The sequence below is a fragment of the Serpula lacrymans genome (assembly GCF_000218685.1).
Source record: "Serpula lacrymans var. lacrymans S7.9 unplaced genomic scaffold SERLAscaffold_7, whole genome shotgun sequence".
NCBI classification, from domain to species: domain Eukaryota; kingdom Fungi; phylum Basidiomycota; class Agaricomycetes; order Boletales; family Serpulaceae; genus Serpula; species Serpula lacrymans.
This window is the reverse complement of record NW_006763296.1, coordinates 1649599-1661336: the sequence shown is the minus strand read 5'-3', so window position 1 is coordinate 1661336 and position 11738 is coordinate 1649599. Positions and strand designations below refer to the sequence as shown.

General features: G+C 46.4%; 5 protein-coding genes across 5 annotated transcripts; 3 read left to right on the top strand and 2 right to left on the bottom strand.

The window, feature by feature from the left end:
* Positions 1-25: 25 nt before the first annotated feature.
* SERLADRAFT_468486 (uncharacterized protein) lies at positions 26-915 on the top strand (the record flags this gene model as incomplete). The annotated part of the gene is made up of 4 exons (XM_007318693.1): positions 26-423; positions 481-486; positions 538-618; positions 672-915. 4 exons carry the CDS (start codon positions 385-387, stop codon positions 798-800), a joined length of 255 nt encoding a protein of 84 aa, XP_007318755.1.
* Positions 916-2237: 1322 nt separating this feature from the next.
* Positions 2238-5533, top strand: SERLADRAFT_491554 (ras GTPase-activating protein; the record flags this gene model as incomplete). Its single annotated transcript, XM_007319027.1, has 10 exons — positions 2238-2654; positions 2714-2847; positions 2907-3347; positions 3406-3645; positions 3698-3850; positions 3901-4056; positions 4116-4220; positions 4277-4992; positions 5047-5173; positions 5232-5533. 10 exons carry the CDS (start codon positions 2510-2512, stop codon positions 5409-5411), a joined length of 2397 nt encoding a protein of 798 aa, XP_007319089.1.
* Positions 5534-5680: 147 nt separating this feature from the next.
* On the bottom strand, positions 5681-6916 carry SERLADRAFT_468480 (uncharacterized protein; the record flags this gene model as incomplete). Its single annotated transcript, XM_007318692.1, has 5 exons — positions 5681-6058; positions 6116-6400; positions 6456-6509; positions 6560-6760; positions 6815-6916. The coding sequence occupies 5 exons, from the start codon at positions 6875-6877 to the stop codon at positions 5747-5749; spliced, it is 915 nt and encodes a 304-aa protein (XP_007318754.1).
* Positions 6917-7466: 550 nt separating this feature from the next.
* Positions 7467-8181, top strand: SERLADRAFT_390458 (uncharacterized protein; the record flags this gene model as incomplete). Its single annotated transcript, XM_007318691.1, has 5 exons — positions 7467-7610; positions 7672-7740; positions 7797-7898; positions 7954-8052; positions 8125-8181. Coding segments are annotated over 5 exons (457 nt in total), but the record flags the coding sequence as incomplete, so codon positions are not given.
* Positions 8182-8814: 633 nt separating this feature from the next.
* SERLADRAFT_415728 (uncharacterized protein) lies at positions 8815-11597 on the bottom strand (the record flags this gene model as incomplete). Its single annotated transcript, XM_007318690.1, has 5 exons — positions 8815-10062; positions 10121-10229; positions 10282-11021; positions 11083-11237; positions 11301-11597. The coding sequence occupies 5 exons, from the start codon at positions 11506-11508 to the stop codon at positions 9892-9894; spliced, it is 1383 nt and encodes a 460-aa protein (XP_007318752.1).
* Positions 11598-11738: the final 141 nt, after the last annotated feature.

Genomic DNA, 11738 nt, shown 5'->3' with positions numbered 1-11738 from the left:
TGGTCTGCATCTTCAAGATGGTGGGCTGATGTTACTTGTTCTTGGTAAAACATGACCATCTTACATCACACGCTAATCCGATCGCCATTTTCACCATGTTTCGCCAGCGGCATGTGGCGTAAGTCCCTGCAATGTACTGGGACATGCTGTAGCTGCATGGATCACTAGGAACCCATTCCTTCCTGATATATCAACTCTCAAATCTTCAAGGCGTCTCAGTTACCCGAGATCTATAGAAGCACACAACTTCGTCATGCAATAATCTTGAGATGGTCATCATGGTATTTTCACTTCAACCCGGTTCAACGACTAGTGCAGGCGCCGTGTATAAGAGTGGAGCGGCCGTCCCTTCGCCTGTTCCCTTATTTACCTTATCTCCAAAGGATGAACAGCAATTCAGATATCAAGTCGCGAGTTAACTATGTGAGTAAAGTGCTCTCAGTTCATTGACCCTCATTGACGGTATCATCTAAAATATAGGCAATCGTAAGTGCTATCCATTTCTTCGGTTAACCCTGTCTTGATAGTGGCTGTCAGAACCAAGAGGTTGAAGTCCGGATCCGGGCAAATGTCTGGGTAGTAGGAATTATAGTCGGCATCCTTGAAGTCGCAAAAAGGGTGCTGTACATATTTTCCCCCCTCGCAGCATTGCAGCTTATGATTTTCTCTAGTGTACCCGCTCTGCGTATAGAATTGTCTATACGTCGGAGGACCAACAACATACCGCGCAATTCGAGCCGGAGGACGTCCGTCCAAAGGAAAACACGAAAGACTCCGAGCAGCGAAATGTCCCTCCTTGAGTATGCCGCAATGTGTTTAGTTGATTCCCTCATTTCTCCTCCGAAAAGTACTATTTACCTTGACATGCTCAATTTGTTTCAATACATTTACTTCAATGGACGAATTCGCGTGCTTATAACGGTCATGTACCCCATCGAGATTGTGATAACTTCAATTACGGTGTTAAAGAGGGGGAGATTCCAACTGCGAATGCGCTTCAAGTTACAATAGATGAATCAAATCTACTACCCTAGCCTCAATACTAAAGCGCTTGATAGTGGACGGGAAAAAAACCTTAACCTCATCATGCCGCTGCCCACGGAATGCCCATTTGTTAATGATAACCACTCTTCCGTTCCAGATGAAATCGCTGGGAGAAGAACTCCAGGAACCTGTCCAGCTGAAGTCGCCGTGGTGGAACTAGACAAGATCTCCGCAATCATGCTTTTCGTAATCCGTAGAAAATGAGGGTGAAAAGGCCTGCGCCGAGCAGCGGCGCTCTGAAAAAATTCTATTCCTCATCTTCGACCGTGAATCTCAGAGACGCACGACGCTCGTCGGGGATATTATATCACAGTAAAGCCGCACGGTACATGACCAGAACTTTGATTTGCTCGTATAAATGCGTCGTATTTTGATTATGAATCCTAAAAGGCAACCCTACACGGACCAATGAATACCCCATGCCAGCATTGTTATTATGCAAGGCATTTCGAGGAAACATAAGAAGATTGCTGTTTGAATAGACGGGCTTATCTGGAGCACGTTGATGTACAGCACTGCCATGCAACTATACACGGCAAGTCTCATCACCACGCTGATATGGTGAGGTTGGCTATCATTTGCTGAAATGAATGGTACCTCGGATTGGAGCAACTTCAAAAGTTGAGTGCGGACCCACCTCACCGGGGACTTGTTCCCCGATGCAAACACGAAAGCCACCAATAACGCATTCCATGGCAACGAATCCTCGAGGATATTGAAACAAGATTGCCAACAGACGTGCGTTTGAGACACCGCGCTGAGGGTGTGATTTGCTCAGTCGATTACGAAAAGACTATGATGGGCATGTGAAGAGCCCATCGCATTCTGACCGAGGCGTCTATGGACATGTCAAGTGGTCACTCCAGTAAGATAAGGGAATCATCGAGTCCGCTAATGTCTGATATTGATTAAAATGTGGCAGTATGGTGGCCGAAGCGTTACTTGCCTCGGAGATGTGCACTATTTTCTATATAAATTCGCGACTTCAACGTTATAGCTGTGCAGATACAAGTGCGGTGGTAGGACAAGCAACTACTGTGATCATGTTATTAAATTGTAAGAGGGCCATGCTAACTCACAGGTTTTCTGTTGGTGATGGGCTGGTGAATCAGGATATGATGGTGTTCCACGCTCACTAGTGTGCCACAGAGACCAAAAGTGGAAGAAGCCGGTGAGCCACAGGTTCGTTGTTCCCCATTCTACACGGTGTCGCTTCCATCGCCATTCCCTTCCCCTCATTCTCAGTGACATCCCTTCATCATATACCCACAAAAAACATAAAACACATCCCCTGGATACACTTTCTCCAAAGTCTTGTCGCCATTGCCAACCTGCAGGCGCTGGAGCTGTTGGACATATCACCCACATACCCTTTCCACGCCTCAGGCTGTGACTTTCTCGCCATTGCCATTTGATCTCTTCCGCCCTGCCCGTTACTTTACGTGTACACAGACAATCCTTCGCCATGTCTTACGTTGATCAGCCCACTTCGCCTGGCAGTCTCTCTGGAAGGAGACTGACCAACAGAAACACCAACAGGTACAGTGTTACAGCTCTTTTCAGCATGGCCGCCGAGCAGGATGTAGAGGTTGAGGATGATCTAGCGCGAGGTATGCTGTGTAGAACCGTCGTGAAAGGACTTACAGCTGACTTGAACCTCGTTCAACAGCACAGAAACGACTTCGAGATCTCAAAGGGAAGATTTCCGCTCAGTCGAAGAAGAATTTTGTTTTAGAACGTGACGTTCGTTATCTCGATTCCCGCATTGCGCTACTCATTCAGAATCGCATGGCTGCGGACGAGGTATGTCTACCTCATCTTCTGTTTAGTTGTCGTCAGGTCGTCTGACACCGATGTTATAGCAACGTGAAGTCGAAAGAACACTAGAGGAAGTGGATCCAACAGAAGGCCACTACCCCGATGACCGAAAGCTGCAGCAATACTCTAATCTTTTCTTCTTACTGCAGTCTGAGCCTAAACATATCGCCTCTCTTTGCCGGCTCGTCAGCTTATCCGAGATCGACACCCTCCTTCAAACCGTCATGTTCACACTATATGGAAACCAATACGAAAGTCGGGAGGAGCATTTGTTGCTGACTATGTTCCAGTCTGTGCTTTCTGCTCAGTTTGACACAGCTACAGAGTTTGGCTCACTGCTGCGGGCAAACACTCCCGTTTCGCGAATGATGACCACATATACTCGCCGAGGCCCCGGACAAAGCTACCTCAAAGGTGTCCTCGCTGAGCGTATCAACAGCCTGATTGAGCATAAAGACCTAAATCTCGAAATAAATCCTGTCAAGGTATGTAAGATTTTCTAAGTTTCAGTCTTTCTAATAATATCTTATCTCTTTACGACAGGTTTACGAACAAATGATTAACCAAATAGAAGAAGAAACGGGAACTTTGCCGCCAAACCTGCCTCGAGGAGTGCCTCCTGAAGTTGCTTCTGACAACGCAGATGTTCAGGCTATAATAGCTCCAAGGTTGACTATGCTCATGGAAATTGCGAACAGCTTTTTGGTCACCATCATAGAAAGTATGGAAAGCGTTCCTTACGGAATTCGATGGATATGTAAACAAATTCGTAGCCTTACTAGGGTTTGTCTGCCTGGCCTCTACTCCCCATACTTTCCTCACGTAGTACTCACAGAGAAAATACCCGGAAGCTACCGATTATGCTATTTGCTCTCTCATTGGCGGTTTCTTCTTCCTTCGTTTCATCAATCCGGCTATTGTGACTCCGCAAGCATATATGCTGGTTGAAGGCGTACCCGCCAAACACCCCCGACGTACACTGACCTTGGTGAGTTCTGTCCTCTCTTCTACACGTATATGTTTTAATATCAAAAACAGATAGCGAAGATGCTCCAGAATCTGGCAAACAAGCCATCATACGCTAAAGAAGCTTATATGATGACTCTAAATCCGTTTGTCGAGAACAACAAAGCACGAATTAACCAGTTCTTGAATAATCTTTGCGAAGTCGGTGATTTCTACGATACACTTGAGGTTAGTAGCTAAGGGAATACGCACATGTTTTTGTGTAGCTGACATTCTTCTTTCGTTAGATGGACCAATACATGGCTCTATCAAAGAAGGACCTTATGATACATATTACCATGAACGAGTTGTATAACACGCATTCCTTAATACTGCAGCACATTGAAAGCCTGGTACGTCCTTAACACGATAAAACAATATTGAAACTAAATTCTCTTATCCCTTCTAGTCTCCCAACGACAAATTCCACCTACGTATTCTTACCGATGAGCTCGGTCCTTCGCCTTCACAGGTACCTCGCAAGGAAAATCGGACTATAGAGCTTAATCTATACAGTCGATGGGAGACGTCTGTGCATGATGCCCAGAGTGCGCTCATGGATTCGGTTTCTCCGGCCGACATGCTCTACATGGAAACCAAATCTATTCTGGTACAGCTGATTCGTTCCATCCCCCACGCTACTGAGAAACGCCCCTACAATCTGGCTGCAATCGCCGAGCGAGCTGCCACGACGAAGGACGCCACTCTTGTGCGGAAAGGCATCAAAGTCAAGGAAATGCTTCGCGAACTAGAAGAGCAGAAGATAATTGAACAAGGGGATGGCTACAAACTAATGCAAGACGAGGTCTCGGCTGAGCTCGTTCATTTGGGCAATTTGCGAGAGAAGATACTTTTAGAAACAAAGTCTCTCGAAGCGGTCTATAAAACCATCTGCGACCACAACAACTACCTTCGCTCTCAGCTAGAGCAATATAAAGCCTACCTACAAAATGTTCGTCTAACAGCGTCTAAAGACAAAGGTACCACCATTGGAGTCGGTGTGGTCACAGTAGGGGGCAAAGAAAGAAAGCCGACGAAGACTGTCATCCTTGGCCCATACCGATTCACTCATGCTCAGCTTGAGAAGGAGGGTATTATAGTGGAGAGTAATGTTCCAGATAATCGGTTTGTGACGAATTATTTACATTACCCTCACCCACTAACGTGCTATGGATGTAGACGACCTAATATATATTTCAACATTACTTCTCCTACTCCAGGCACATTCATCATTTCGCTGCATTATAAGGGTCGTGAAAAGGCCATTCTTGAGATGGATCTCAAAATTGATGATTTGTTGGAGAAAGTTCGTCTTATGACCCCCTGTTGGTGACTCTCAACTAACTAAACCAACTTTCACAGCAAAAAGACAACAAACATCTTCTCGACTTGGAATATGTACAGTTGAATGTTCCCAAGGTCTTGGCGCTGTTGAAGAAAGTTTTTGCGAAGCGGTAATGGTATTCGTTTCGTCAGTCTATTTATCCTTAAGACGAAGTTCATCTTCTGTTCTACCTATTGTGATACCTTTTCGGCCTTTTTAGTTTCTTATATATCCTTGTCATACAGCCTCTCCCTGTGTGGCTTTGTTTTCTATGCCATTGGATGTATTTTTTATGTAGTTATGTCTGTCTCTGGATACGTGTTGTTTTGACTATGCCCCAAATTTGCCTGTATCCCCTCTGCCGTGCGCTTGAAGCTTGAAGCTTGAAGTCGAATACAGTCCAAACTGAATTTTCGGACTTCATCCAGCAGGTGCTTGACCACAATTGTCCAATCCAAGACAATATTTTAGTCACCTCGAAGGGTAAATTGCGGAAATCACTCTTTATAAGTAGCCGATTACTAGGAGAATAAAACCCTCCTACGAGGGCGTGGACTATGACGAGACGGAAGATGGTAATTCTACTTCTTTGCCTTTTCCGTTTGGTAGCACGGGAGGAACAGAGAAGGGACTTGTGTCTGGCAAAGAACCAGGAGTAGAAGCCAGGTCCGTACCAGAAGCAGATGAAGCGGCTGCCAGCTGCCATACTGGTAATGAAGGTCTGGCCGGAATGGACGAGAGAGGTGCGGAGTTAGAGCTGGACATTGGGCCGGACCCGCGACTAAGTAGCAGTGCCTTCATCGACTTGACCTCTTGCTGAAGTTCGGAAAGCGACTGTTTCTGTACTTCCTTATTTTTCTCGATCATCTGGTTTCAATAATGAGCTTAGGGGGAAAAGAGCGAAATGCAGCGGTAGAAAAGTACCTTGGGGAGCATTTCGCGCACGTTCTGAACCTCGTCTTTTATTTCTCGCATTTCATCCCTTGTCTTCGTCTCACCTTCTCGCAATTCTTGCACGACAGCATCTACTTCTTGAGTCACTTTATCGACTCTTTCCTTCTGCTCCTCTACTGCAGTCCGGACGGCAACGGTTTCGGCTTGTATTTCCTTCAACAAGGCCTCAGCAGCATCAAAATGCACGTCCAATGCATCCCGATCCTCTATGTACGCGTTTGTCGTTGGCGACCAAAGATGGGGGAGAAGATATTTCTGAGATGATTGATGTCCTGTTCAGCTGCCCAAAAACACTGGCAGTGGAACGTACCTTGAGCAGCGTATAAGCACCAAGTGCAGTGCTCCCCGCGACGACGGATGCTATCTGAATCATACATCTGTCAGTGTGCTGCACTCATCATACATCAGACGTACGAAGTAGTCTCTCCAATCCCATCTGTGCGCTGTGGGAGGACCCATGTACGGAGAGCGCGCATAGTCAGGGGGGTATTGGACATATTGTGGAGGGGGCGTTTGGTTATTTCCCGCTAATTTTAGGGCATCGTCGATTTCAGGGCCTGTCAAACCTTTGGCTTGGAGAAACTGAATTCGCTGAGCTAAAGGTGCCTGCTGGGTCTTTGACGCCAAATGAGTGCCGGATTGGAGGCTACAAGTTGATAAACCACATACTTTGATATCAGAAAGGAACGATACAGCACTGCGAATGAGCTCTTGTCGTTCTGGAGATGCCATCTGAAAAGAGTACTAGAGGAGCACTGAGCGCTGTTGCCACCGAGCACGGCATTCCCACTGGCAGGTGACACGGATCCGGCGTCTATCCCGTTCAGTTGCATTACAACCCCGCGTCTATGCGCAGCCATCTCTGATTTTATGCTTTTCTTAGCCTCAGTTCCTGAGTTATTCTGTCTTTTAACGTGGGTCCTTATTCTCGTCCCTTTCCCAGCGCAACGACGGTCGCTTTCTACGAATGCTGTTTGCACCGACATCTTGACCAGAAGGATCCATCATGTGGCTTCCGTTATTTCTTATCGCCATAACCTCTGTATTCCACCTAGCATCTGCTTTGCAATACGGGGAAAGATCACCGGAAACCTCGTTGCTAAACAGTCGTCTGCGTGCGCGCCAACAGCTCCAACAAAACACCTCCGTTCCCAACAGCTTTGGAATCTCGCCAGTAGCTCTTTCAGACGACGGACAGTGAGTGATGTCTTCTCCATGCATGTTCAGGTAGTCAACGCTGCGCATCTTCACCGCAGGACTTACTATGTAGTGCTTCAAGCTGGAGATATTAGCTTTCGCGTTGGACTTGATACTGGCTCATCAGACCTATGGCTCATGTCCACAGATTGTTCGACACAAACATGCACATCTGTACCGCGCTACCCTCTCAATTATAATAGTCCGACCTTTGCTTCTGTCAACAACAATGCTACTCTATTCAACTTGAGCTACTCTGATACCACCGGTACGCTCATGATGCCACATGTACAAAGCGTGTCCACCTCTAATTAGTCTCACATTCTCAGCTGCATCTGGATTTGTTGCAAGAGAATCGATATATTTTGCAAACGTGACGGCTCACGATCAGGCATTTGGTTGGCGTCATTATGATTGTCCAAGTAATGTCTACTGATATATGCATGGTTTAAAGGTGTGGTGACAAATTCCAATGTCACTATGGACGATCAGATCAGTGGTGTTCTCGGACTTGGTTTCCCGCGGTTATCTGAGATATATTATTCTACGTCGAATGGTTAGTCGCAGATGAACCTTGCTTGGCCCTTGATTAATCACATATCGAATTTCAGCCACGCCTTTCTTGTCAACCCTAGCAGAACATGGAATACTCGATTACCCAGTTTTCGGACTGAGCCTTACTAGGAATTCATCTGGTACTCTTGCTGTTGGTAAGCAGGTCTTCTATGTTTTTTTAACATTGCAATATGTACGCAAAATGTTCGTAACTCATCGAATGGCAGGTGCTATTGATGCTTCAATCGTCCAAAATGTCAGCAACATTTTCTGGAGCGAAGTAGTTCCATTCGGACCACTAGGAAATGAAACAACTTCAGGTTACTTCTATTGGGCTATTCAGCTCAAGAGTTTCGCAGTGAGTCTCAGAGCTACTTGCTTTTCGTCTTCATCTTCTCATCATACCAGGTGAACGGAAGCACATTCACCCCTATACCAACTTACCCCGGTCCTACTGATAACTCCTCCATCGCACTAATAGACGTGTAGGTGTGGGCATTATATATCTATACTTCAATTACTGATATTATCTCAGTGGGACCTCAGGTATATACGGTCCTTACCAGGATGTAGGTCTATTGGTTCATAGTATCTTTTCTTGGTAACAAACAATTTTATCCAGGTTACTCGATTGTTCTCGTCATTTCCTGACAGTCGTCTTGTCGATGAAAGTAAGCAAAATGCACATCCCCCTTTGGAGCGAATCTGATGCCTGTGGTCACGGTAGGCGGCCAATGGGTCGTTCCATGCGATTCTTCTGCAACGATGTCCTTCAGCTTTAGGTATTTCACATTTCTCTTAGGTGTCGGAAGTGAATACTGACTATGGAGAAGCTCGGATCAGGTCTTCGTTCTTCAACCATCAGACTACTTAATAGGGCCTGCAGAAGGGAACCCTGAACTTTGCCTTGCATGGCCAAAAGCTTTACCACCGAGCTCTGATGGCGTTGATTGGCAATTAGGTAGGGTAACGCCGAGAGATAAACGTTTTTGTTGATCATATTCATACCATTACTTCTTAAGGAACGCCTTTTCTGCGAACGGTTTACTCTATTTTCAGGTAGATCGTTCTCATTCAGAGGGTAACGTATTTGCTAACTATATTTTCACAGTTATGGCATTGATTCAAAAGAACCTCCCATGATCGGATTATACCCTCAAAATAACGCCTCAGCGCCAGTGGAATCTGTGGCGGCACTCGATTCATTCTTCTCTTCCGAATCTGCCACCGTAGCAACCACGCTTCCTAACTACCTACTCTCGACACCAACCTACACAACACCACCCTACACATTCGCTACCTCCGTTCCTGCATATCTTGGAGAAATCGTGACTGCCGGACTCGCAACCAGTACATATAGTGAGATCATAGGCACGCGCCTCATCAATGCAACGGCTCTGCCTGTGGTCGAGGATGTGGTGACGTTTGTTGTGACTAATGCAGATGGCGCCGTATATACATCGACCTCGCACGTCTCGCAGCCTTCGGTGACTCTCGGCTTGCCTCCCGGTTGGAGCAGCGGGGAGAGCCTGCGTGTCTCGAGGCTCGTGCTTGCGTTCTCATGCACGTTTACGACGCTGTTTGCTATTGTCGGACTAAATTTCCTTTTTATATAAGTAGCTAGCTATCGCACTTTTCGCTTTGTTTATCCTTGTGTTTTTTTAGTAATAGCACCACTGGCTCGTAGGACTAACGTGATATCAGTACCCTCTCTACACTATTTATAAGATACTCTCGCTCCAGTGATGGATGTTTACCGTAGCTAGTAGTACTACATTCGGACACTGTTTACAACAATAGGAAGACCTTCAGACATTAGTTCCAGGAAATGAATCAAATAACTCGGAACAATTGTCGACAAATCCGAAGCAGTGCTTGCTCGTGAGGCTGGACCGTGAAGCATATATAGCAGGGAAAAGACAGAGAATGCTTGCTAAAAAGCTTTTGGTACACCAATTAAGAAGGTACATACTACACTGCATACTGCCTCAACATCACCGTGCCCCCTCCACTACCGCAGGTTGGGCCTCATTCTTCTGACTACTCACCTGTTGCGAACGAGTGATCCCTGCTCCCATGGCTTGCGTACGGAAAGCCAGACCGCGTGTCTTCTCAATGACTGATTGATAAACCGGTAGGGCGGTGCGATGGATCTCAATCACATTCTGTAGCCAAAAAGTCTTTTAATGTGAATCATATCACGATCAGCTGGAAGATGCGAACCTTTTCGAGATCGATCTTGGCATCCGCACCCATACGAGTCTCGCGAATGAGATTGACAATCCATTTCTCGCCTTCATCTCGGGAAAGGTTAAGTCGCTCAGATAGGTCGCTGAGATGAAACTTCAGACGTAAGTATTTGTAAAGCAACAGGAGGCACCCACCCAATGTCAATTCTCTGGTGTATACGGCAGTATGCTTCACTGATGAAGTAACGAGCGTTGTCCAAGAATTCTTCTCGGAAATCTCCTAAGAAGAAGTCATCGCCGATGACCCGCTCGGCAAGCACCAGTTCGCGCTGTGCGGCCTCAAAGTCGAAATTGACATAAAGTTCTTTCAAGAACGACGTCACGGGATCTTGGTACTGGTACTCTTCTGTTTGGATCACCTTGACAATCTCACGTATCGAATGCCGCACTCGGGAGGATGCACCTGCGCCACCAGCAGACGATTTTCGTGAAAGGATAGCCGCTGTTGCCAGGTAGCGAAGAATCCATGGACAGGACGTCTGGATCGTATTCAGGTACGTAGGGGAGAGGAAAGTTTCCAGGAGGAGCGCCCGCCCTTGTGGGTGGTTGAAGTAGACGAAAAGTGACCAGTGAACGAGCCATGTCCTGGAGTGTAGTTGGGTAAGTGCTGCAGGCTCAGTTGAAGCCGTCAGCAGCGATGATGGGGCACGCGAGTCGATGACATCTCGTAAGTTGTTGAGTTCCTCGAGGGCCGTATCCCATTTTCCGATCAGGATATCGGAAGCGAGCTTGCCCCAGTGCGCAGAAGTGTTGAGTTCGTTGTCAGTTGAGAGGACGCGGAAATGGTAAAGATAGTCAGCAGCACCACTGTAGTTTCCGTACGTATATTGGAATTGGCCAAAGTTGTATAGCGCAGTTATTTGCTCCAGTGTAAGCTATATTAGGGAAGACGTCGGCGAAACGAGGCTTGGCTGTTTTTGAAAAAATTAGACGTACGTTGTAGTTATCCTTAAGATACTGCAGATTTTGGTTCTTATCCTGGCGCAGTGCCTGTGCGACCTCTGGGTTTTCAATCACATCCAAAACAGCCTGAGCCTCCTGTTGCAACCGCTCATTTGTTGATACAGCTTTCTCTCGCTTGCCAGAGAATTCTATCGAATTATCGAACGTAAAGCTGAGATCTCATTCATAAAGAATTTAACAAGGATACGCACCAGCAGGAATCTCCTCATCAGGATGAAGCTGCTCAAACAAGTTGAGCGCATAATCCACCATGTTCGTGCCTTTCGCAAGCTCATACTGGGCTTCCTGAACTTGTTCTACTGGGAAATGCTTGGTCTCCACGAGGTGAGCGAGCAGTGGAAACGCCAAGTGACGATCCAGATACGATATTATCGTTTTTGAGAGGTCGTATTCAGCCATTTTGCTGAAACTAACGGGATTCGTCGACGTCGATGGCGATACACGATAGAAATTTTGTGGATGCTTGAATTGGCAAGTGCACTGCCACCCAGTAACTGTGCGCCGCAGTGGCTGAAGCTTTGCAATAACTTGAACCAGATCTTGACTGTTACAACAATTCAGACAGAAGAGAAGTTTTCATACGACTACTGGACACACAGTAAATTCAAAAAACATAAAATCGACCCTAT